General features: G+C 45.1%; 1 protein-coding gene across 2 annotated transcripts in view; it reads left to right on the top strand.

Annotated features, from left to right (window-relative positions):
* Positions 1 to 323: 323 nt before the first annotated feature.
* LOC138282460 (aquaporin-4-like) overlaps positions 324 to 26,208 on the top strand; it is a 230,980-nt gene continuing 205,095 nt past the window's right edge. Inside the window, exon 1 of one of the 2 annotated variants that reach the window (XM_069220065.1) lies at positions 324 to 552. In XM_069220065.1, coding sequence (XP_069076166.1) covers positions 521 to 552 — 32 coding nt within the window. In that variant the 5' untranslated portion in view covers positions 324 to 520. Of the gene's footprint in view, positions 553 to 582; positions 955 to 26,208 lie in introns of those variants that run through there. The other variant, XM_069220064.1, reaches the window with a different exon arrangement.

Raw genomic sequence — 26,208 nt, 5'->3', positions numbered from 1 at the left:
GTTCACTCACCCATACCTCACAGACCATGCAAATGGCATGCATTAAACACTATAGAGTTGCTTTGATTTGAAAATATTGGCGCTTTTTTTTTTACAATTTGCAAACGGTGGTCACTTTGGTTTTGGTGCCAAGGTCAACTTTCTGTCCCTGTACGACCCTGAAGCTGTGCGGGACCTTTACCCCGTATTTGAAAAGAGAAGCAGGTGTGCTTCATAGCCTTGTCATTTAGGGCACTTCTGGTAGTAGGTTCTTGTAGCAGTAAGAAGGTGCATTCACCTGTCACAGGATCCAAAGCTGGGCAACAGGCTTCAGCTGCAATGAAACAGAATGTCCTACATGCAATCACATGAGAAGAAGAGGGGGTATCCTGAGTTCAACTATCACCTGGTGGACTGCCACATGGGTGGCACTCTTTCTGTTCCACTATTCAAAAACCCAATCAGACGCCCAGCTGTAATCTGACTCCCTGTGCCCTTGCCCGATCCACTGGCAGCTCTCTCCACAGCCCGCCAGGAAGGCATGAGTGACAGACCTGCCTCGAGAGTTTGGGGGTAAGCCTGCTCCTTTTCGCTTGCTCTGCTGGCACAGTGAGGAAGGGCACACAGTTTAGGCAAGCGAAGGTCTGCGCTCCGTGAATATGGGCTGTAGGAATGCCTTGCCGCATTCACAACTGACAGCAGGTGCCATGGAGGGATTATAGTAAATAGCGCACAGTGTCTCTGTCTCTTTCTTTCTAGAAAGCTGTCTGCTGTCCAAAGGGTTAAGTGAGGCTCGCGACCTCACTTTGCGACAGAAATTAGCAACGCACGAGGGCACGCCGCGTTAGACCAATACAATGTTTGTTTCAGAGCAGGGGCGCGCGCTTACAAGATTGCAAACACAAGCTGCCTTTAGCATGCAGCGAGTAACTGGAGGATGAGCAGCGCACCGGGGCAGCCTCCGACCCAGCCTGGGTGAGTTCATCCCCGCAACTCTTCTTTACTAAACTGATTCCTCTCATTGCCTGTGTCCATAGTTACACTTTTAAGCGGTGAACCCAATTATTATGACTGGACCAGGACATATCCTGTTACGGTTTCAGTTATGCATATTTTAGAAATAAACTTTACATATTAGAATATGTTAATCCAAAAGAAAGGCGTGTTAAGGATTGCCTATTACAGGCTAAGCCATTTGTGTGTTGTGACCAAGAGTCTGGAACCCGATCTGTCGCATCTGCTGATGTCATAGTTTATTATATTTCAAGAACCTTCTGTCATTACAGATGTGACACCCATCAGAGCAGCATATGTCTATGAAATGGGATGACATTTTTTCTTTAAAATGTTGATTTCCGTGGTAAATTGTTTTTGCAGTAGGCTGGAATTTGTTACACGAGAGATTGCACAAGAAGGCACGGTTCTGCCTTCTTGTGCAATCCTTAGTGTAACACTGTAGACTGCTAGGTACATACTTGTAGCTGGAGTGGTCTTTAGGGTTTACAAGGTTAGATGGCTGTGTTATATGAGAATTATTTTCCAATATAAACTGTGTTATTTCTCCAAAAGTATTAGTTCTTTATCATATTCCTAGTTTGTTCGCTTTATGTCTGTTTGTGATCACACCTGACTTCACTGACTTGGTCCCAGGTGACAACAGGTGATTGGTTCACACAATTAGGGAGATGGGCGTTGTTTTTCACCCTGTATTCTGTTAGAGGTGTATGATTAACTGAGTACAAAATGAATGTGACCACGTTTCAGGCAATACCAATGGTGTGAAGATGTTCCCCAGCCTCGGATTTCAGGCAGAATAAGGAAACCATTGCTTAACCCTCCTTAAGTAAGCAAACGGAATATACTTTAATTCTGGATGGATGCACAGGGAGGGGATGAAATGAGAGATGAGACAATATGATGGTGACACTAAACCTCATTGCCTGCATCAGCCATGAGAGGAAGTGGCAACCCCGTGATCGAGCCCCACTCATCTGTGAAATCAGAAAAGAGTCAAATGCCACACTGTACGTGACGTCGAAGGAATCATAACACGCAACTGGCTGAGAGGTTCAGGACTGTGCAAGACAGAACAAAGACGTTCAGAACAGACATAGGACATGGCAGGACAGAACGAAGTGGTTCAGGAAAGAAAATGTATAGCGCAGTACCGAACAGAACAGAGGTTCAGGAATGACTCAGGACAGTACAGGGCACAGCGAAGAGGTTCAGGACAGACTCAGGGCAGTACAGAAACGAGCAAGAGGTTCAGAACAGACTCAGGACAGTACTGGACACAGCGAAGAGGTTCAGGACAGACTCAGGACAGTATAGGACAGAGCGAAGAGGTTCAGGACATACTCATGACAGTATAGGACAGAGCGAAGAGGTTCAGGACATACTCAGGACAGTACAGGACAGAGCGAAGAGGTTCAGGACAGACTCAGGACAGTATAGGAGAGAGCGAAGAGGTTCAGGACAGACTCAGGACAGTACAGGACAGAGCGAAGAGGTTCGGGACAGACTCAAGACAGTATAGGACAGAGCGAAGAGGTTTAGGACAGACTCAGGACAGGACAGAGAGAACAGTTTCAGTGGCAGCCACACACGCACAGCTGCTGGCTCAGCATCAATCTTCGGCCTCCTTGTTTATTATTGCCTCGGCGTTTGATAGCACTGCCACTGCTCCAGGTCTCTTTATTATGCTCCCCGTGTCCTCATGTGGTCAGAGTCCATTCCGCAGTTCCCAGCACCCTGCTGCTGTTAGCATTTCCACTGAGACAGCTCTGCCTGAACCCCTGCCAATGCCTGGCACCAGGAGTGGCATACAAGAGAAATGAGCTGATTACAAGGGATACAAAGAAACTAACTCAAGAACAAATGCAGGAGGCAGGGAAAGCGGGTTTATTTCTGAGTATCCTGTAGGGTGCTAACACCTTTCCAATGACGTAGTATAAGCCCCTCCAGAAACAGTGCTAATGAAGACCAGTGTATAAGGGTCCGTGATGTTCAACAGCACCCTTACTTTCAATATCACAAAATATTCCAGTTTTCATTTCAACTTTATGGTATAGCTATTTATAACGTTATTAAATGGAGGTGTGGGTTGTTTACATTTCTGGACCAAAACCACGATTGTGTTAGCTGGTGTTCACATTAGAGGTCGGTCTACGGGACAACTTCACAGCCTAATCAATGCAAGAACCTTACTGAATACTTAACTAATCGAAGGACTGATTGAGGATGTCACTGTAATTGCCAGTTTTATTGTAGAGCGTGATATCAGGTAATGATTGAGACCGATTGAAGTTGCACTATACTTACCAGTGTTACTCCAGAGTGTGATACCAGATAATGATTGAACCCGGTTCTGCTTGTCACTATAATTGCCAGTGTTAATCCAGAGAATGATACACAATATTGATTAAACCCAATTGAAGTTGTCTCTAAAATTGCCACTGTTACTCCACAGGGTGATACCAGATAATTATTGAGCGCGACTGAGGTTGTCAATATAATTGCCAGTGTTATTCCAGAGAGAAATACTAGATAATGATTTAACCCGATTAAGGTTGTCACAATAATTGCCAGTGTTAAGCCAGCGATTATTACTAAATAATTATTGACATCGATTGCCGATTGAGGTTGTCACAATATTTCCCTGTGTTATTCCAGAGAGAGATACTAGATGACGATTTAGGCCGATTCAAATTGTCAGAATAATTGCCATTGTTAAACCAGATTGTGATTCCAGATAATGATTGAGCCCGATTGAGGTTTTCACTTTAACTGCCAGCATTATTCCAAGGAGTGATACCAGGTAACGACTGAGCTTGATTGAAGATTTGACTATAATTGCCAGGCTTATTCCAGAGAGTGATACCAGAAAATGATTGAGACCTAATGAGGTGGCCTTTGCATTTTCAAGTGTTAGTCATAAGAGTGATAGAACATAAGTTGTCATAAGATTGCAAGTTTCACGTTCTCCTCTCTCCTTAACCCGCTCACAATATGCTACGTCAATTCAGGCTTGAGTCCTCTTCATTCAAAGTGTCCCTCACTGGCTGAGGCAGGTGGAAGAGACACGGTTTACATTTGTCACTCAATACCTAGAAAATGGTTTAGAAACGCTTCTGTGTTTCATAGGTTGTGCTGCATATTTTTTATGGAGTATGAGAATGCCCGGTTGTCAGAATTAACCTTGCAGTTCATGGCTGGCAGGTAGGTGCATGCAGTAGAGATCTGCATGAACCTGCCTGTTTATTGGCTCTCAGAGTGCGTGGATTCCAGGATAGAAATTACAGCTGATGGTTGAAAGACCCATGCATAAGAGATCTTTATGAACGTGTCTGTCTATGGAAACTCAGAAGGCACAGAGGACAGAATCAACCTTTCAGTTGATGGGTGTTTGGCACGTGTAAATTATATCCTCATAAATTTACCTTTTATTGAGCTTCAGGATACATGGAGTCCAGAATAGAAATTACAGGTGATAGTCGATAGGCACAAGCATGAGAGATCGCCACAAGCTGGCCATCTATGGAGCTTCAGAATGCACAGAGGCCAGAATTGACTTTAAAACTGATGGTAGATAGGCACATGCATAAGAGATCTGCATAAACGTGCTCATCTACATTTGAAACTATTGTGCGTGGTTAGAGAGGTAAGAGTCTGGTGCAAAAAGATGAACGAGTGAATGCTTGTGACCGCCTTCATGAAGGGGGCTCAGCACTGAGTAGGCATTTCAGCTTATTCACAAAAGTTTAGCACACCTTAAAATTTACTTACCTATCTGTAATGGACCCCTATATTTTTATTCTTTGGCATTTTGTTAAGGTTTCCCAGCTGAGACCAAACGTCTGTATTACTCCAAGTTGCAACAAGTCACTTAGCCTAATTTTCGCTCTTCTTATAAAAGAAAAGGGGATTTTCATTATTACAAATCTATACTAAGAGGGAAAAACAAAGAAAAAAAAAAAATCAAGTGTGCAGCGGAAGCCAGTAGCTTGTTTAAGATACGTTATAATTCTGATAGCGTTTACACCAATGATCGGAGCTGTGTACATAGTAAGGACGTGCCCTTTAGACATTGAGATCAGTGCCTCGTAAGGTGTTTATTTCTGGAGAACTGCATGTACGGAGTCACTGAAATGCTGCACTCCCATTGACCCCTCCCTCTGACATTGATTGACGTGGAGTGTGATGGCGAGGAACAGCGGCCAATTTTAAGCACATTTTGATTGAAAGAAGCCCACCTGCTCTCTACTGGGCATAGGTATGAGTGGGAATCAGAGAGCTAAACGTGCAACATGCGCGCAATGTAACAGTTTGTCTCGCACCCACTGCTAAGAGGGAATCTGTGCCCAATTACTGAAGAGTAGCGGCCTGAAGTTGTGTCGTCCGAGTCATACCACTGTGGAAAGAGCATCAAAGGCGCTAATCTTCCGTCAGTGCGGATAATTATGCGTCATAATGTGCATGTGGAGGTCTAGATATACTTTGGATAGAACATCATAAGAAAGCTTCCGCTAATGCACGAGTAGTCCTTGTCACACACAACTCAGCCAAGCGTGAAATATTTCTGGTGGGACCGGAGTCGGGTTCCAACATAAAAAAAAGTATGTCAATTGACAGTCACTGCAAGAAGCCACGAGGGCTTGTTAATGATGGGCTCGTGGAAGGAACATTAATTCACTCCAGTGGGACGGAGGATGTCTCTTACCCAACAAGAGGGATAGATGGATTGGAATCTGAGTAGAACTTTAATTAATCTTTCTTGTTAACAATATAATATTGATAAAACGATCCTCTCAAAATCCTCAACAAATAGAAGGGTGCAAACAGATGCATGCATCAACCAAATTTGTTTTTCTAAAAACAAAAAAGAAGAATAAAAGAAGATTGTCAAGCAATTAACTTACCTCGATTGACTATGTCAAGCAAGTAACTTGTTTCACCTCACAAAAAGGTTTCAATTGTACTCTGCTTTTTAAAATATCGCCCACACTGAAGAAACAAAGGAAAGTGAAAAGGAAAGTGAGATACATTCCTGGTTTACAAACAAACTAGTGTAATATATTACAGAGAAAATGTTGTATTGTACAGTTCCCTAGCATTTTCTTGATTTTGATTACTGTGCAATTAGTTCATTCGCCTACTTATTGCCTGTTTCCAAATCTGTTTGTACTCCTGTGTCTGCTGATTACATCTAGGCAATCTTCATAAAGCCGTTTGCACATGTACATTCAATTTACCTGTGCAAATTACTTGATTTACAAGAGCAAGATACTCACAAACGGTGAACTTCACTCATAAATCGATTTACGTATGAATAATACTATCTTGATACAGTGCAATATAATTCACGGGTGTATCCACCAGCATGCATGCCAAGGAGAGGATGCCCTAGACAATATGGTAACATTTTGTTAATCTTGTTCACAAACCTGTCCGCCCGTTATCATTGGAAACAGTGGAGGATAAGAGTAAATCTGTCTGCATGGGAAGCAACACCCCTAAGCAATTGTGGGTGTATGGGAAGGGGTTTTCCTAGGTGGGGAATATATTCACAGTGCAGAACAAACATTAGAATAAATACAGGTGTAATGCAACTTTATTTTCATAATGCTCGGTTGTGCCCCGTGTGCAATAATGCATGCAAAACTGCCTTCGCATGCACATATTTGGAAATTCACAAAGTTTCCAGTCTATTCATGGACACCTGGTACTGTTGTTGCTTTCACATGAACACTCTAGGGACCGTTTATGAATTACTGATATAATTAATGATGAAGTTAATAGATTCACTAATTACAACATTAATTGATGAAGGAATTGGTATGATATAGTTACCTTGGCGTCGAACTGCTTCGTTTCAACTAAGCACAATTCTTGACTGCCCAGTGCTGAATGGAAAAACTTGGCTTATAGAGGAATCTCTAAAACAGTGGTTTTGCTTTAGCGTTCTCTGTTTTGAGAAACCCCATGGCTGTCCATGATTTGATGGTGAACAGGCAGGTGTCTATGGTGCATACTTCTTGTCTGTGTTAGTGATGCAGTAACAGAGTTGTGTGCAATCAGCTTCGGTTTAGTAGACTATTGTAGTCACTAGTGCTTAACAAAGAGGGAGCAGATGTAGAGTCCAAGTGGTAGGAGGGACTCTTTCTTCATTCTGCATGCTACTTCTAGAAAGCTGGTCAGAACATTAGGGGGCACACCAAGCGAGGGAGTATGCTGTTGCACCTGCTTCTTTGCCAAGGCAACATTCACAATCTTTTGGTTTACAGTGCTAAATGATTCACATAGGCCAGTAGTGCTATGAAGCAAACATTAACTTGTGAGAGCTTGAACTGTATCAACTCGTATTTTGAGCATGGGCTATGTGGATTTCGTGCTTTGAACCTGAGCCACACCACACTATTGGGAGTTCCAAGGTTTGTTTGCTGAAAAGAGAATAAGAGAAATTTATGTGTGTAATGTAAGCAATGTGTATATTCACAAATTGCAAATGTTAATTAGGGCCTCTTTGCAAGTTTGGCAGGCGGACCATTGGCCTGCCAGACCCGTGGAGAGGAGACCACCACGAAGCTGGAGGTCTTCCCCCGCCCGATTACAATATTTCCACTGGGCTGACCGGCACAAACCTCCATATTAGGAGGATTTCACCAGTCAGCCTGGTGGAAACAGTGCAGCAGCATTGGCCTCGGCTCCTCAGGGAGCCAAGGCCAATGCCATTGCACAGAGGGTGCCCCCAGCACCCTCAGAATGTGCACTGTCTGCCGTAGCAGACAGTGAGCATTCCGAGGGTGCTGGGCAGGTGCCCCTCTGTGTCCCCCAGCACTACCTTTCTGCCAGCCTTTTTGTGGTGGGGACCCTGCCATTAAAAGTCTGGCAGAAAGGGAAGTCATAAGCACTATGGTGGTGCTGAACTTAGCACTACCGTGGCTGACCACGACTTCGCCTGCTGCCAATCTGTCAGGATCTGTGATCCTGGAGGCCCAATCCCAGGGTCGTAATGTGGTGGTCATGCCACCAGGAGTGCGGTGGTCCGACCGCCACAGAGGGTTTTGTGGTCTCATTACTGCCAAATTCGTAATGAGGCCCTTAATTCTTTTACATTCTACTGCATGTGTAATGAATGTATTGCATAAAGTGCATTAACAATCTTATGGTGTCCATGCACATTGTTGACAATGTCTATTTTCCTAAAGTTATATTTGCAAAACATATACAATGGGGAATTATGCAAATCTAGGTTACGGAAAACAATATGTTTACCATTTTCTTCAAGTAAATTGTTCTTTTCTTATGTGAAAATATTTATTTCATTTTCTGCAGCCAGCTTCTAGTTAGGACAATTAGGCTCACTTAACACCATATATGTCCTTCGTCCCATAGGCTAGAGCATCCAGCCTGTGGACCACACACAAAAGAATGGACAGGTCCAAACATCATCCATAAGGCTTCCTGGACCTTCACCTTAGGAAAGCAAGCAGCACCTAACTTCATGAAGCTCCTCACATATCACACTCCACTCTCCATGTCTCAAATTGACACCTTTTAACCTCTTCCATAGCATAGTCCTCTTGGACAGAACAGGGACTTAATTGACAAATTCTCAGACTTCCTAACCAAATCATTCATCCAAAAAACTATATCATCATGCTGAGTGAATTCAACCTCCCAGACAACTCATGTGTGAAAAAACAGGAGACACCCTTATTAACCTAACTGATATACTTAATGTATTACAGCATACCATTCAATCAATATCACAAACAATCCAATGCCTGTCATCCTTACACCTAGACTGGACCGATCACCTCACCACAGCATCACCTTGTTCAGCATTCAACCAACCCATGAAAGTTAACCCAAATTAAAACAGACTTTCAGATCCTTCAAAGAATTCCCAAAGAAAGCTTGAACTCATCTCTTGCCTTGCGCCCTCCACATCTGATGTCATAATTTTTCTAGACGGATTAAAGCCATGTATAGAAAATCATATGAACACCAAGTTTCAATTAAATCAGTGCATGTGAACAGAATCATTCAGCACCCAGGTAATCCAAAGACTTCAACAAAACCTCAATCTGCAGACAGGAAATAAAACGGAAAAAAAACAAAACCCAGTTGACCTCAGGCTACTGAATTCTGGCACATAACAATCAGAAAACTCATCAGAGGAGCTAAAGTCAATTACAGTACCAACATAATCAATGAGAATGCTAACAAAAAAGTGAACACTCTTCAAAACAAAGAAGCACTGCCTAACTCTCTTACCTGACTCTCCACATACCAGTGCAATTCCACAAACCACTTTTTAAAAGAAAAAATATAGAATGTTTAACAGCAGATCAACAACATCCACCCCGATTCTCATCTGACACCTTCTGCTCAAGGCTGCAACTCACAGTGGTCATCCTCCAAGCCCTAGTCTCTGAAATACCCTTGCTAAGACCGTCAACTCCTTCTAAACCACCAATTGTGAAGATGATGTCCTACCCTCATCCTTCCTCAAATCCAACATTGGAGAAGCCTTCTCACCACTACTAAACATCACCAATGCCCTCTTGCTCAAGACATGTTTACTGAGGTTCTCAAGACAGGTCAAATCCTCTCACTCCATAAGAAACATACAGTATGCGGAGACAACCTCTACCTGCTGGCCTACCACTGGTCTACCCTTCTACGGCAAGATCACTGAATCACATCTATACACAATATTGTGATCGCATTAATGATAACAATCTGTTGTATGATTGTCAGTATGGCTACAATTCATGCTGCAGCATGGAGACCTCTACCTTACAAATCATAAACAACATCCTCTGGACCACAGATTCTGATTACCACTCTCTGCTAATAAAACTCAACCTCTTAGCTAGTTGCAACACTGTTGACATCCTTGCCCTCATTGAAATCCTGAGGTCTTAAATAGGATTCACTGCAAATGACTTTCACTGGTTTTCCTCCTTCCTTTCCAACTAATACCAGTTTAGCCACATAGGTAACTCCTTGTGGTGTGCCCACTGAATATTAAATCAACAATATCAATTGGACACCATATTGAGGACAGAGTATGGAAAGAAATATTGACAGGTAAGTCTAGATTTTCTTTACCTAACTCAACATATATGTACCTATGCTATACGTATCTTCAAGGTATTTAAATGTGGAGTTAGGAATAGTAAATCTATCCCTCCCTATAAACACTTATCTTTCAACATTTTGTCCATCCATATTCTGCCCTTGATATTAGTATGCACCAATACTGCTGGTGTTGATATGGAGTAGTAAATCCTCTAGGTTCCAAAAGTCTCTGATCACTTGCGAAGTTTCCAAGGGTTTCATCTGTCCTCTGTCGTCTTGAACCGCTACATGAAGGCGCATGGGATTCCACTCACAAATAACGATGTCAAAATTCACCGATATGCTGAGGATGCACAACTATATTTAGAAAGTCTCCTTTGCTACAGACATTCAATGCCTCAAAGACTGCTCCACCTCAATGAGACCTCCATGACAAGCACCTACATCAAGTCCACCAAACCAGCATGTCTGCTATTAGCAAGTACAACAAGCCTACACAACCATCCTCGGCAACAGAAAAGTAGCCCTGACCTGGCTCAACATGATCTTGGACAGATTCAAACCCAACTTTCACACAATGTAATCCAATGTCAAATCACTTGAATATCCCATGAAAACTGATCTTCCCTTAGGGAACACATCACCAAGAAGAACAAATTGACTTAATACCTGCTCTCTCTATTAAAGAACATGAAACTATTCATCCCAGAAAATGACTTCAGAACAGCTGTTCCAGCCCTCATCCTTGCACGTCTGGATGATGCCAGTGACCTGATTTATAGCATGTCAGACTCCACATTTCCTTCTCTTAAAAGCACATTATATGGCACAGCATTAATCATCAAAAGGCCTGGAGAAATATGACCATATTACCTCTCCTTCTGATGAAACTCCCGACTCCCCTTGCCACCTGCACCATCATCAAAACCAGCTGCATTATCTACAAAGCAAAAACGACCGGCATTCCTACCTATCTGGCTGAAAAGAGCACCATTTCCAGTGCACACCCACAGCCCGGACACCACTAGACTGAGGCAACAAATTGCAATGTAGAAAATACCAAGGCAACAGACCTTCTGATCTATGCATCCATGATGCATAACAACATCCCCATGCCCTTTCACCCTGTGTAGTGCTCCCCTGCATTTCAGCTGTTTGTGCTCTAGGGATACTATGTACAGTGTACATACTTCACTACTCTCCACAACTCCCAGCAGGTTCATTGGAGAATATATTTTGATGCTCACATAAGAGTAGTGAGTGCATGTACAATACTTTGCGAATATCCAAAAAGTTAATTCTTTGGTGTGCAAGAAATTTGTGGTTACAAATCTAGGTTTTATTTAATTTATCCACTTTATTCTGCTCTGTTCTTCTACAGCTTTAATTGCAGTGATGAGTTTGGGTCAGCTGCTCCATCTTATTTGTGTCCAAGCACAGCAGCTATGTTAAGCTTAGGCTTCTGCTTTTAGCGGATGAGCACAGAGGGCAGAAGGTATGTTTAAAGCAAGGTCCGAACAGAACCAGGGACCTGACAGGCTATCATAATTTTGAATTCAGTTTGCAGCAACTCATTTCGTTCTCTGCAACCAAAATCACCCTCCTTGCTCACACTTCTTTTTAAGTTTTGCAAAGGTTTTGCCTTTGTCCTGCCCTTATCCAGCCCTAGAAACACAAATGCCTCACAAAAGCTTTACCAGTTTGCAAAGCATGAATCTGATATTACCACTATTATTTTATATAATAAATGTAACATTAGGCTGTCAAAGTTCCACTCTGCTTGTGTGAAACATTTCCATGTTGCAGTGCCCCAATGTGTGACATTTCCCAGTTTCATGTGCGACACTTAGCGTGACACTTAGGCCTGCATTTAAGAAAAGTGGCGCTGCATCCAATGCAACACCATTTTTCTTGTGATCCTTAATGCCCCCTACTGCCACCATGTGTGTGCCATATTTAATATACAGCGCACCATGGCTCAGGGTAGGGCCAAAAGCGTTAACATTTTAGTTGGTTTTGATGTACTGTGCAGGATTAGCACCAAAATGTTGGCGCTAATTCTGCAGAGTACAGAGGGGCCCATTGAAAATATGCCCCCCTAAGCATGGCGCAGTGGAATCTCTTAGATTCCACTGCTCCATTTTGCGGTCCCCGTAATAGGGGAATGCCTCTCTTGTATACATAATGCATGTCGCAGGCATAATGTGGCACAAGGGGCTACAAAGTGGCGCAATGCATGCATTGCATCACCTTGCAAACAAGGCGCAGTGAATTTGGCCTCGTTGGGCCACATTAGCTTCTTAAAAAATTATGCTGATGTGGCCCAAGGAGGCGCTAGGCCCTATTAAATCTGGGCCTTAGAGACAAACTTTACCCTCAACACAAGAAATGTCCCCTGGAGATAAATTCAGTTCTCTGCAGCATCTCGGAGTTATTCCAGCCAACATCAAAAAATTACCTCACTGTGGACTCTCACATGATCAGAAATTCAATATTAGCTTTCTATCCCTGAAGGCCACGGGCCACCATAACCTGCCTTGTAAAATCAAGGGCACAACACACTTCCCCAAGGCCCCTTGACCTTGAATTGCTCTGGTGGATTCTCTTTGATCAACCTAAAAACTAAGGTGGCATATTCCTGTTTTGGTGACCAAACGTGACACAGTTCATTCAGTTCACATTCACCCATTGCATGTTCATACTCGTAGTCCCAAACAATGATAAAAGCAAAACTACTAGTACCAGAATGCAAATGACAAAACAGTATTCTTGCCTCACATTATACAACTTTGGTTTTCTGCCTATGCTTTTTGTGTGAAGGAGGAATATTTAGCTTTGTTCGCTTTCCTTTGTTTTGAAAATACAGATTGCATGAACAAAAGTAAGGAAACCTGATCACGTGTGCATACAGTTTGTCAGTTCTGTTCTTTTCAGCTTTCAGATTTCTCACTTATTTTTCTATACTATTTTCCACTTTCTTACTGTCGGTTCTACCTGTTGAAATCATGATCATCAGATTACAGTGACTTTCCAATACTGTAAAGTAACTTTAAGTCCAAATTATTCCACAGTATCTAATCATGTTCTTGTTGTCTATTTCTTGTCTGCTGTTTCTGACATAAGTATTTCAGAAATACATAATTTTTAGCTACCAATTGGCCCTTTTTATCGCCTGACACAGTTAGTTATTTCTGGCTTTGCCATTTGCACCACATCGCATTCTGGGAGTTGTAGTCTGACTTATGTAACCAGACTTTGAATTTAACTACCCAAAATGCAAAAGCCATGTTTATAACTGGCTGAATGTGTTATACATAGTCAACTACTTGACCGCTATTGGAATGAAAGTCACTCACTTGATATGACTAGAGCGGTCTGCTGAGCTTCTTAACTTGTTGTCAAGGTGCTTCTGCACTCTGCAGTCACCAATGGCATCCCAGTCAGATCAGCTGGTTTGCCCTCTAAGGACTGTGCCAGTGTGTTTAGTATGTGTAGCGTGCTGGCTTGGAACAGTAGTGCTGGAACAATTTTTTGAGTGGGGGTCGTGGAGATTAGCTATATGTTGCGCAAAAAATATCACCCCCACTATATCAAGACAAGTACATCGTTAAGGTATCCAGATGTGGCATTAATAGTAAATCTATTCTTCCCTATATATACTTACCTTGGTGATATGGTGATACTTGATATAGCAAATGAGATATGTTGTGGCTCGTTATTACTGACCTCAATACAGTAATATACAACACTGCTTGAGTAATATAATCTACTCACTAAAATCATAGTGACTCTGTGCAACCGATATGTGTGAATTCATCTAGATTTGGAAATCCCTTTGAAGTGTACACTGTAATAACAAGTCAGTACGTAAGGGGGAAGGTACAGATTTTTAAGGTTACACATAAAATGGTGGATCATGTATTGGGTGAATACTGGCAGGACATTGACAGATGGGGTTAAGTAGTGCTATTGTCAAAGTGCTATCACAGAAAATGTGCTAAATATTTTGAGAGAGGGATTTCAACAGAGAATTTTAAATCATATTTACCCAAAAGTATTACTTTACAGTGGACAAAGAGAGTTTGGAAGAAAGCGAAAGGGACAATTTAGTCCAAGTAATGGACAAAAGACGAACACCGAATGCACGATATTGACAGGGGCTGTAGATAAAAGGTGTGGTACTCTGAATTGACTAATCATTGATAGACTCGTAGCACTGCACTAAAGTAGGTTTACAACATAAACACACATTTTAAGTATCATAAGAGGACAATGTCCCTCTGCTATAGGCTACAGCCATAGACATTCCAAGTTCCATTTTTGATTCAAATAGAGGTTTTCCATTAGCCTGTTTTAACTATCAATTACCACAGTTAGTAGCATCACAGCAAATGAAGCAATATGTCACCCTCCCATGAAGCTATTTATATAACAGCGTAATATAACCCTGACATATAAAGACATTACATGAAATTACAAAATACAGTCTGTGATTTCAAAACATGAATTAGTCTTTGGAGGTAGCTTAACACTGTGGATACCTCAGCACCACTCAGTGTAACCCCGCCTCATCTCTTTGCAAGGCCCAGTCTAACACCGCGATCAAAAAATAATGTTCAGACTGACTCGCTTGTGGCTTGATATTGCTCAGACTCACAGGTGTTGATTAGTCCCAGACTTACCTCACTCACAGGCTTTTCAAAGAGGTAGTATAAGGGGGCTTGAGCTCTGCACTCAACTAACAAGCAACAGATACAATCATATTACTGTCCAGCCCAGTGCTTGTCTTTTCAAGAAAGAAAATACTTTAATTGTAGTTGTACTAAATACTGCATACTGCAAGAAATACACAGGTGAGTGACACTGAGTGTACTCCTTTGTAGGCTACTCACCCTGCAAACTCCTTCTTGCTACCCCCAGGTATTCCCTGTAGATTTGAGTTCCCCATCTCACTGATAATCAGAGTGGTGTGAATTAGGATCCAGCGAAGTCAGTAAATGCCCATATTTCAATTGTACTCTTTCTGTGAAGGTGTCCTACCCCTCCAAGGGTATGGAACATATAATTTAAGTCCCTCAGGCACTGTTTTGTACCTGCAAAGTTCTTGGATGCACATCAGTGGGATCCCTGAGAAGCCAACATGTCTTTTTGCATGCAGCAAAACTGGACATAGGTTGCATTTGGCAGTGCACACCCAGTGTTTCCTTCAGAGATTGAAATGTCGAGCATTGATTAAGTCGTCATGGCCTCAATTGTGGTGTTTCTTCAGTGATGTGGCATCCTTTGTGCAAGTATGGTCTGTGAGTCACGAGGTCAGCACTCAGTCAGTTGTGGTCCCAGGCAGACCAAAAGTCCATAGATCACTTTTAAGTAGTCTGCTTCCTTATGGATGTCTTTCAACCACAAGGATGCACTGGACATCGCTCCTCCTGGGCAGGCTCTCCTCCTACAGGTCTAGGCAGTCCCCATCTCTCTCCCAGCAGGAAGGCAGGCTTCTAGGCACTGCAGGGCAGCTCCACACTTCTGTAGCATAAGGTCCAGACTTCAGGTGACATCCCTTTACCTCTGGGAGACTGGTGGTCAGGCAAACTCCAGCCAAGGTTGCACAGCAGTCCTTTGAGTACTCTTCCCCCTTCGATCGTGATAAAGGACTAGGAACTGGAATAAAGTGGGATGGGTTTGATCCCGCTTTTATACTCAAAATCTTGGTAGGGGATGCTGAGCCACTGTTTCAAAATATGGAACTGCTTTGGGTGGTTCCTCTTTCAAGTGTCCTCCCCAGGCTAGTTTCAGACACAGCCTTTGTTTACAGTGATGCTTGTCACAGCAGGTAGCACTCGGGCTGTCTCTAGCCTGGAATAAGCACAACAGAGGCACAGGGAGGCATGAGGTTTCTCCAATGCCTGTCATCAGCCAAGCTAAAGGAGTAGTCAGGGAATCACTAAAAGGTAGGCTCCACCCAGAATCTTACTCACCTTACACAACACAGTTGACAGCCTTTACCCTTACTATCCACTAAAGGATAGTGTTCATGAAGACTAATCACCAACTCCTTGTTATCCAAAAAGCACATAGAATTTCTGGCATCCTTAGCTTTCTTCCTTCACTATAGTGTTTGAGTCCCCTCTCTGCAGCTACAGGAATGCAAGTAACGCACTTCATTGTCTGGGATCACAATACTCAATCATCTTCTTGTGCTAAGCCATGCAGGAGAAATTCTCTAAGCACTATACCATGACATAAACACTAGTCTACTGTCAGTTATGAGGGCACACTTGTTGAGCCTCTCCAATTCACAGGACAGGTCCAGGGCTTCTCATATTAAAGATCTACCCTTAGCCTCTGTGCAAATGCCTAGATTAGCATGTCCAAAATGAAAAGCCAGAATAACAGATATACATGCAGTTAGGCACTCAGGGCAATACCTGTATGCCATACAGGGAATATTCCCATTCCATCACTTCTAAAAAATCGTAAGCATTTATATTTCTCCACAATTGTTTTAGTACAAAATTACAAAATGTGTTCTATAGAACCATTACAGGATTATCTGGCCCACCACCTTCTACCCAGAGGAAATTACCTCAACTTTGTGTCACTCTAAACTACATTGGTATAGTAGGATCCAACTTAATTGCACATCAATTCAGGAAGAGAATGTACCATTGTATGCCAACAACACTCCTCTTACCTTTAGGAGACAGTGGTTTGCTTTTTTGCAGCATAACTCCAACTTTGCTTGGCACATCTTGGAGTATGTGGACAGTCACTGCCTTAAGTTGATCTCAAACACAATAGAGGTGAGTTTGGTTGAGGGAATATCAGACATCTGATAAAATATTTCCAGATTCCGCTGCCCTGAATGATATTGGAAATGTTGAAATTAAGTTTGACTCTGATCTTTCTCTGACCCCCCTTCACAAACTCTAGCTCTTCATTTTACTTGTTCTTTTCATAATGGTCTCATGGTGCTGTGGGAGGGGGATGGGGACAGTCCTCTGTGCTTCAGTTGAACATCCAGATCTTGAGGTAACAATGGTGACTGCCTGAGGTTGAGAGGTAAAGTGTTCCAGCTGTTTGCCACGAGGTAGGCGAAGGATCTTCCTCCATCCGAGGTCTTCCATATGCACGGTACAGTGGCTAGTGCCTGCTGAGCGGAGCAGAAAGGTCTGGCGGGAAAGTGGATGGTGATGCAGTGGTTGAGGTAGGTGGGTCCTAGGTCGTAGAGAGCCTTGTAAGTGTGGACAAGGAATTTGAAGTTGATCCTTTTCTCGACGGGAAACCAGTGGAGGTCTCTACGATGTATGGTAATGTGTTTGCGATGAGGGACATCCAGGATGAGTCTTCCGGAGGCGTTTTGGATAAGCTGTAGTTTCTTCAGATGCTTATGGGTTGTGTCAGAATAGAGGGCATTGCCATAGTCGAGTCTGCTGGTGACCAGGGCGTGGGTTACGTTTTTGAGGCAGTCTTTTGGGATCCAGTTGAATATCCTACGGAGAAGAAGTCTTAGTGTGTGAAAGCAGGAGGATGCTACTGAGTTAACTTGGCGGGTCATGGTGAGCGATGAATCCAGGATGAAGCCGAGGTTGGGTGCGTGCTTTGTTGGGGTGGGGGAGGATGCAGAGGGTAGCAGACCACCAGAAGTCACCCCAGGCTGATGTGGAGGGTCCCAGGATGAGGATCTGAGTCTTCTCAGAGTTGAGCTTGAGACAGCTCTCCTTCATCCAGTTGAGGATGGCTTCCATCCTGTTATGGAATTTCTTCTGGGCAATTGTAGGGTTTTTGGTCAGTGAGATGATCAGCTGGGTGTCATCAGCATAGGAGATAATGTTCACTCCATGGTTCCTGACAATGGATGCGAGCGGGGCCACGTAAATGTTGAAGAGTGTGGAGCTCAGGGAGGAGCCCTGTGGAACTCCACAGCTGATCTCTGTAGGTTCTGAGAGGTAGGGCAGGAGTCTGACTTTCTGTGTTCTGCCAGTCAGGAAGGAGCGTATCCACTGTAAGGCCTTTCCATGTATGCCAGCTGCGTGGAGTCTAGAGCAGAGGGTGTGATGAGAGACTGTGTCGAAAGCAGTCAATAAGTCCAGTAGGATGAGGGCTGCTGTTTGGCCATGGTCGAGGAGAGCTCGGTTGTCATCTATGGTGGTGAGGGTGGTCTCCATGCTGTGGTTTGCTTCTGAAACCAGATTGGGAGATGTCCAGGATGTTGTTATCCTCAATGTGTTTGCAGAGCTAAGCATTGATGGCCTTTTCAATTACCTTGTCTCAGAAAGGCTGCAGAGAGACTGGGCATTAGTGACTGAGGTCCAGGGGGTCAGCCGTGGGTTTTATCAGGAGTGGGCAGATCTTGGCGTGCTTCCAGTCCTCGGGGAAGGTAACCGTCTCCATGGAGCAGCTGAGGGTGTGGCGGACCTCGGTGCAATGGAGGTGTCAGCCTTGTTAAAAATGTGGTGAGGACAGGGATCGGCAGGGGCTCCAGAGTTGATGCTGCTCATGAGGGAGCGGGTCTCGTCAATGATGAGGATGGTCCAGCAGTGCAGGGTCTATGAATGTTCGGAGGGCCTGAGCTGGAGAGTTGTTGGTGGGCTCGGAGGGTCCTGGGACCGAAGCTATCATGATGTCTTTGATTTTTCAGTGGAAGAAGGTGGCTAGTCTGTCGCAAAGGTCCTGAGATGGAGAGAAGTTTGCCGCTTCTGATTGGGGTTTGGCGAACTCTTTGACTACGGCAAAGAGCTCTTTGGTGTTGTGTGCTGTGGCTCTGATACGGTCCTGCAGGGCAGCTTTCCTGGTGGATCTGATGAGGTAGTAGTGGGATTTGATCGCAGATTTGAAGGTTGTGAGGTCTTCTGGGGACTTGTTGTTTCTCCATCTTCTTTCTAGCAGTCTGCAACTATGACTGGATGTAGGAAGTTGGCTCTGTATGCACTATTTCAAAGTAAGGAATAGTATACACAGAGTCCAAGGGTTCCCCTTAGAGGTAAGATAGTGGCAAAAAGAGATAATACTAATGCTCTATTTTGTGGTAGTGTGGTCGAGCAGTAGGCTTATCAAAGGAGTAGTGCTAAGCATTTGTTGTACATACACACAGGCAATAAATGAGGAACACACACTCAGAGACAAATCCAGCCAATAGGTTTTGTTATAGAAAAATATATTTTCTTAGTTTATTTTAAGAACCACAGGTTCAAATTCTACATGTAATATCTCATTTGAAAGGTATTGCAATTAGTACTTTAGGAACTTTGAATCATTACATTAGCATGTATACTTTTTACATAAAAAACAATAAGCTGTTTTAAAAGTGGACACTGCAATTGTCACAGTTCCTGGGGGTGGTAAGTTTTTGTTAGTTTTGTCAGGTAAGTAAATCACTTACAAGTCTCAGGTTTGGGTCCAAGGTAGCCCACCGTTGGGGGTTCAGAGCAACCCCAAAGTTACCACACCAGCAGCTCAGGGCCGGTCAGGTGCAGAGGTCAAAGAGGTGCCCAAAACGCATAGGCTTCAATGGAGAGAAGGGGGTGCCCCGGTTCCGGTCTGCCAGCAGGTAAGTACCTGCGTCTTCGGAGGGCAGACCAGGGGGGTTTTGTAGGGCACCGGGGGGGACACAAGTCAGCACAAAAAGTACACCCTCAGCAGCGCGGGGGCAGCCGGGTGCAGTGTGCAAACACGCGTCGGGTTTTCAATGGTTTTCAATGAGAGACCAAGGGATCTCTTCAGCGTTGCAGGCAGGCAAGGGGGGGGCTCCTCGGGGTAGCCACCACCTGGGCAAGGGAGAGGGCCTCCTGGGGGTCACTCCTGCACAGGAGTTCCATTCCTTTAGGTGCTGGGGGCTGCGGGTGCAGGGTCTTTTCCAGCCGTCGGGAAATGGAGTTCAGGCAGTCGCGGTCAGGGGGAGCCTCGGGATTCCCTCTGCAGGCGTCGCTGTGGGGGCTCAGGGGGGACAACTTTGGTTACTCACGGTCTCGGAGTCGCCGAAGGGTCCTCCCTTTGGTGTTGGTTCTCCACCAGTCGAGTCGGGGTCGCCGGGTGCAGTGTTGCAAGTCTCACGCTTCTTGCAGGGAGTTGCAGGGGTCTTCAAGTCTGCTCCTTGAAACAAAGTTGCAGTTCTTTTGGAGCAGGGCCGCTGTCCTCGGGAGTTCCTTGTTTTGTTTGAAGCAGGGCAGTCCTCTGAGGATTCAGAGGTCGCTGGTCCTTTGGAAAGCGTCGCTGGAGCAGGGTTCTTTGGAAGGCAGGAGACAGGCCGGTAGGACTGGGGCCAAAGCAGTTGGTGTCTTCTGTTCTTCCTCTGCAGGGGTTTTTCAGCTCAGCAGTCTTCTTCTTCTTGTAGGTTTCAGGAATCTCAATTCTTAGGTTCAGGGAAGCCCTTAAATACTAAATTTAAGGGCGTGTTTAGGTCTGGAGGGTTAGTAGCCAATGGCTACTAGCCCTGAGGGTGGGTACACCCTCTTTGTGCCTCCTCCCAAGGGGAGGGGGTCACATTCCTATCCCTATTGGGGGAATCCTCCTTCTACAAGATGGAGGATTTCTAAAAGTCAGAGTCACCTCAGCTCAGGACACCTTAGGGGCTGTCCTAACTGGCCAGTGACTCCTCCTTGTTTTTCTCATTATCTCTCCTGGACTTGCCGCCAAAAGTGGGGGCTGTGTCCAGGGGGCAGGCATCTCCACTAGCTGGAGTGTCCTGGGGCATTGTAACACGAAGCTTGAGCCTTTGAAGCTCACTGCTAGGTGTTACAGTTCCTGCAGGGGGGAGGTGTGAAGCACCTCCACCCAGAGCAGGCTTTGTTTCTGTCCTCAGAGAGCACAAAGGCTCTCACCGCATGAGGTCAGACACTCGTCTCTCAGCAGCAGGCTGGCACAGACCAGTCAGTCCTGCACTGAACAATTGGGTAAAATACAGGGGGCATCTCTAAGATGCTCTCTGTGTGCATTTTTTAATAAATCCAACACTGGCATCAGTGTGGGTTTATTATTCTGAGAAGTTTGATACTAAACTTCCCAGTATTCAGTGTAGCCATTATGGAGCTGTGGAGTTCGTTTTTGACAGACTCCCAGACCATATACTCTTATGGCTACCCTGCACTTACAATGTCTAAGGTTTTGCTTAGACACTGTAGGGGCATAGTGCTCATGCACTGGTGCCCTCACCTATGGTATAGTGCACCCTGCCTTAGGGCTGTAAGGCCTACTAGAGGGGTGACTTATCTATACTGCATAGGCAGTGTGAGGTTGGCATGGCACCCTGAAGGGAGTGCCATGTCGACTTACTCGTTTTGTTCTCATCAGCACACACAAGCTGGCAAGCAGTGTGTCTGTGCTGAGTGAGGGGTCCCCAGGGTGGCATAAGATATGCTGCAGCCCTTAGAGACCTTCCCTGGCATCAGGGCCCTTGGTACCAGGGGTACCAGTTACAAGGGACTTACCTGGATGCCAGGGTGGGCCAATTGTGGAATCAAAAGTACATTTTAGGTGAAAGAACACTGGTGCTGGGGCCTGGTTAGCAGGGTCCCAGCACACTTCTCAGTCAAGTCAGCATCAGTATCAGGCAAAAAGTGGGGGGTAACTGCAACAGGGAGCCATTTCTTTACACTGGAGTCCTAGAGTATGGGGAGAACGTGCTGGCCTTCTTGAGATTGTGTTTATCTGAGGTCATTTGGAACAGTGCTAGGGTGTTGGCACATTTTGAGATCCATTGGTGGAAGATCCATGTAGAGATATTTGCATCTGTGGCGAGGGGAGGAGGTGACTTGCTGAGGGTGTTGCTGAGTTGTTCCTCAGTGATCTGGTTTGATTTCCTACGTGGGGTGCAGAGTGTGAGGGGGTGGACGGTCGATGTGGTGATGGAGAAATGAATTAATTGGTGGTCGGTCCAGTGAAGCGTGGAGGTGTTGTCGACAGTGATGATGTTGCTGGATGAGAAAATTAGGTTGAGTGTTTGTTCCGCGATGTGTGTTGGTGAGGTGACCAGTTGCTCCAGGCCCTTTGTGGTGAGGTTCTCGAGCGGGGAGGTGGTGTTCAGGTTGCTGCAGTTGTCAATGCAGTAGTTGAGGTTGCCGTGGAGAAAGTAGTTCGAGGAGGCGAGTGCGTGGGGAGATATGATGTCAACGATGGAGTCTTTGTAGGCTGGGCGGGGGCCACGTGGCCTGTAGATGAGGGTCACACAGGAGGTGGACTTAGGGGTGACATGGATCTGGCAATGGAGGTGCTCCATGAGAGGGGAGTTTTCCTTTGTGTTGGTTGTCAGGCGAAGGGTGGATTCGTGTATGAGGGCCAGACCGCTGCCACCTGGCCAAGAGGATCGGTCTTTGTGGAGCAGTTTGTAGTCACTGGGGATGGTAATGACGATGTCCAGTGCTGACGCCGTGTTTGTCCATGTTTTGGTGAGAAAGGCAATGTCTGGGCAGGTGGAATTTATCAGGTCCCAGAGCTCAACAGTGTGCTTGTGGAGGGAGCGCATGTTGAGGACGATGCAGTTGACACACTCAGGTTGGGTGTTCGATGGATGTTCACATGCATAGGCAGAGGAAAATTCTACCTTATCGTAGCGAGGATAGAAAGCATGTGGCCTTTGCATCACAAATTGTCTCTCAATTACACTGTGCCTACTTGGTGTGCCTCAGCCAAGCACCTCATACAGAGACTTGAAGCTGTCAGACCCGGTAGGTCACCTGGTCATGTAAGCTTCTATATTTTATCAGACCTATTCTATTTTCTCCTCCTTGCTGTGGTACCTTGTTAAAGAATGCATCACCTTAAAAGAGAAAAGTCCATTCGTTGTACATCACTTACTTTAATTGCCATTCTCCAGCATTTATATATAGTTGCATACATAGGTTTAGGGACCTGGGTCCAGGTTTGCATGCTATGCTGGGACAGAGGAGACCCACCAAACGCCCAATAGTCCTTCAGGGCTAACAAACTCATATTAGGAATCATGACCCATCCTAATATATTGTGTTAAATAATTCATATTAGTTGTAAAAGTATATGTGAAAAAAATAAATGAAAGGGGCGAAGCCTGCTTAGTCTCCTGTGGTGGTTTGTGTGTAGGGCCTGAACCTGCAGCCATCCCTTTCTGCGCAGCATGGACTGGCTGGCCTCTGCCATAGGACAGGCCCAGGGGCTATCCATGACTTCACTTGGCTTAAAATCATGTGCATTTGGGTTTGGCTGATTCTGATGTGTTGGCTGCACATCTTGGCTGTGGGTCAGACCCCTACACCATGTGTAGTGGCCAACCTGTGCACAAAATGTTTTGAAATCACTTCTTTAACTTTGCCCTTCTTGTTTGATTCTTTGAAACCAGAGATCCTTGCACTGAGGTTAACTTTCTAACGCAACCTTCAAAATTTCATGCAGATTTATTTCTAGGCACCAGAGCTATGAGAAAATGAACATTTCCCCTTCACAAAAACGCATGCAACTCAAAATATCAAGCGCAATCTAAACTTGATAAGTGTCTTTCAAATTTCGTTCAAATCTGTAGAACTGCCAAAAGTTATTACTAATCAGTCCCTCTGTCCCTTCCTTCGTGTTATCACTCCCTTCTCTTCATAGATCGGTATGAAACCTGCATTAGATTGGCCTAAATATCAACCTGCTATATTTCATGCAGATAATGTAAACTTCACCATAGTTATTAGCACCTGAAAACATATTTGTTCTGACCGCATCCTCCCTATTATAGATCTGCATGAAACGTGTTATACGAACAGAAAATGTGTGCATGGAATGTGGATTCATCAAAGCATACCGCAGTTATTACCAAATTAACATCTTTATGCACCCGCCGACTAAACGATGCTACCCTTTTGATGGATCTGCACCAACTTAAAAATGCAGTAATGTTATCAATAATATAATTTGAGATGAAATAACATAGTTTACGGATCATTGTGAAAAAAGGTTTCATCGTCATAATGATAGCCCCCTAACCACTTTGTAGACCTTTGCCGTTGCCAGGACAATTACTACCAAATTATACAGGAGGATTAGCTAAACTATGCACAAGAAGAGGCAAACGATGTGGTAACATTCTGAACATTTAAGTTAGAGACAGCATTTTTCTGTTGATGTATTAAAATTTTGCGGCAAATTATGTCAAGTGGCCTAAATCCATAACGATGCAGTAAACGTCTCTGTCACAGAATCGCATATTTCCACCTGACCTGACCGTTGTCTATTGTTTTATCAACAATCAGTTCAAGAAAGGTCAACGACACTTACACATTCTAATACCAATTAGTGTCCATAGTAAAACCAATCCTTCAGTGCCCCTCACAGGTAACAAGCCCTATATAGAGGCTGCAGTAAGATAGAATAAAAATACATCTTGAGTGCTCGCTGCAAAGGAAGATATTTTTTTCCACCCTTGGCAGTTCAAGCTGAGATGGTCGGTTTTATGGCTGATATTGGTGTCTCTAAGCTGCAGGATGCGCTGGAGCTCGCAGAAGCACACGTGTGTTGAATGGAGAAAGCTGGGAAAGAACCTCGTGGATGGTGATGAGGTGGCGACCTCTGGACAGGCAGGAGACCGATGTTACTCCATACCACAACAGGTGTGGGTCGCTTGTTTAGTCCCTACGTCTCTGAGATGTTTGCAAATGTAGTGATTGGTTCTGGTGAGGACGCCAGTGGAGAAACCTGCCCAGAGATATCTTTGGGCTGAGTGGAGACGGAGGCAACCCGCCTCTAAGATGCAACACTTCCTGGGAGGGAGACCCTATGGAGTGCTGTACAGATGCCCTGCTATTGGCGGTGAGAGCTGACAGGAAGGACGCGGACAACTGTCATGCTTCTCCCGGTGAATCTGTGATCCGGCTGGGAGAGGCGCTTTGTGGCCCTGTGGATGGGAGAGGAGATACTCAACTCTGCAGTGGCTGCAGGCAGAGAGCCACCTTGGGCGCCTCTGGGACAGCAAGCGGAATAAGACAACAGTGAGGATCAGCACCCTGCTCTCTGGCTGGCGCACAGCTGTGGGAGCAGCAGCCACTGTGATTATTACGCAGGCTTGCGAGTTGCTAATGCAAGAAGGGGAGCTGTGAAACTACTGTGCTACTGTGCTGGCCAAATGACTAGCTGGCCAGGGAAGTCAGAGCCCAATCTTGAACAATATGAAGTCAGGAAGAGACCTGGTAGCCTGGGTGATGGTCTGCAGGTCCTGTGAGGGGTCCTTATATTATAAGGGGCTACAGTGCCTGCAAAGAATTAGAAAATGAGAACAGCCCACAGTGATCTCCCACTGAATAAAATACCTATGAGTGCAGTTGGAAGCTGTTCTAAAAGAATGCTGCATGAACTAGCCCAGAATTGATGTGGTGCTGCAGAGGCTGGGGCACCGGGCCCAGGTGGGGTTGTACGACAGAACACCGACTTTCAAAAAACTAGTGCCTTAACAACGAGGTCGGAACACCGACCTCGTTCTTACTACTAATGATTTTACCGCAAATGCCTTAACAACGATATTTTGTTGTAAAGGCATTCCTGATAAAAGCATTACTAATAGGCACCATTCACCCTACATCCCTCACCCCACCCCCCCAACCCCACCCCAAAACTTAAAACCCCCTGACCCCCCACCCCCTCCCCAAAACCAAAAACGCCCCACCCCCCAACCCCACCCCAAAACCTAAAACCCCCTGACCCCCCACCCCCTCACCAAAACCAAAAACGCCCCACCCCCCAACCCCGCCCCAAAACCTAAAACCCCCTGACCCCCACCCCCTCCCCAAAACCAAAAACACCCCACCCCCCCAACCCCAACCCCACCCCAAAACCTAAAACACCCTGACCCCCCACCCCCTCCCCAAAACCAAAAAGGCCCCACCCCCCCAACCCCGCCCCAAAACCTAAAACCCCCTAACCCCCACCCCCTCCCCAAAACCAAAAACCTCCCACCCCCCCAACCCCACCCCAAAACCTAAAACCCCCTGACCCCCCGCCCCCTCCTCAAAACCAAAAACGCCCGTCCCCCCAACCCCACCCCAAAACCTAAAACCCCCTGACCCCCCACCCCTCCCCAAAACCAAAAACGCCCCACCCCCCAACCCCACCCCAAAACCTAAAACACCCTGACCCCCCACCCCCTCCCCAAAACCTAAACCCCCCATTTACCTTAGTCGACCACTTGTCACCTACGTC

This window comes from Pleurodeles waltl, chromosome 2_2, assembly GCF_031143425.1.
Source record: "Pleurodeles waltl isolate 20211129_DDA chromosome 2_2, aPleWal1.hap1.20221129, whole genome shotgun sequence".
Taxonomy (NCBI): Eukaryota; Metazoa; Chordata; class Amphibia; order Caudata; family Salamandridae; genus Pleurodeles; species Pleurodeles waltl.
This window is presented reverse-complemented; position numbering and strand designations above follow the sequence as displayed.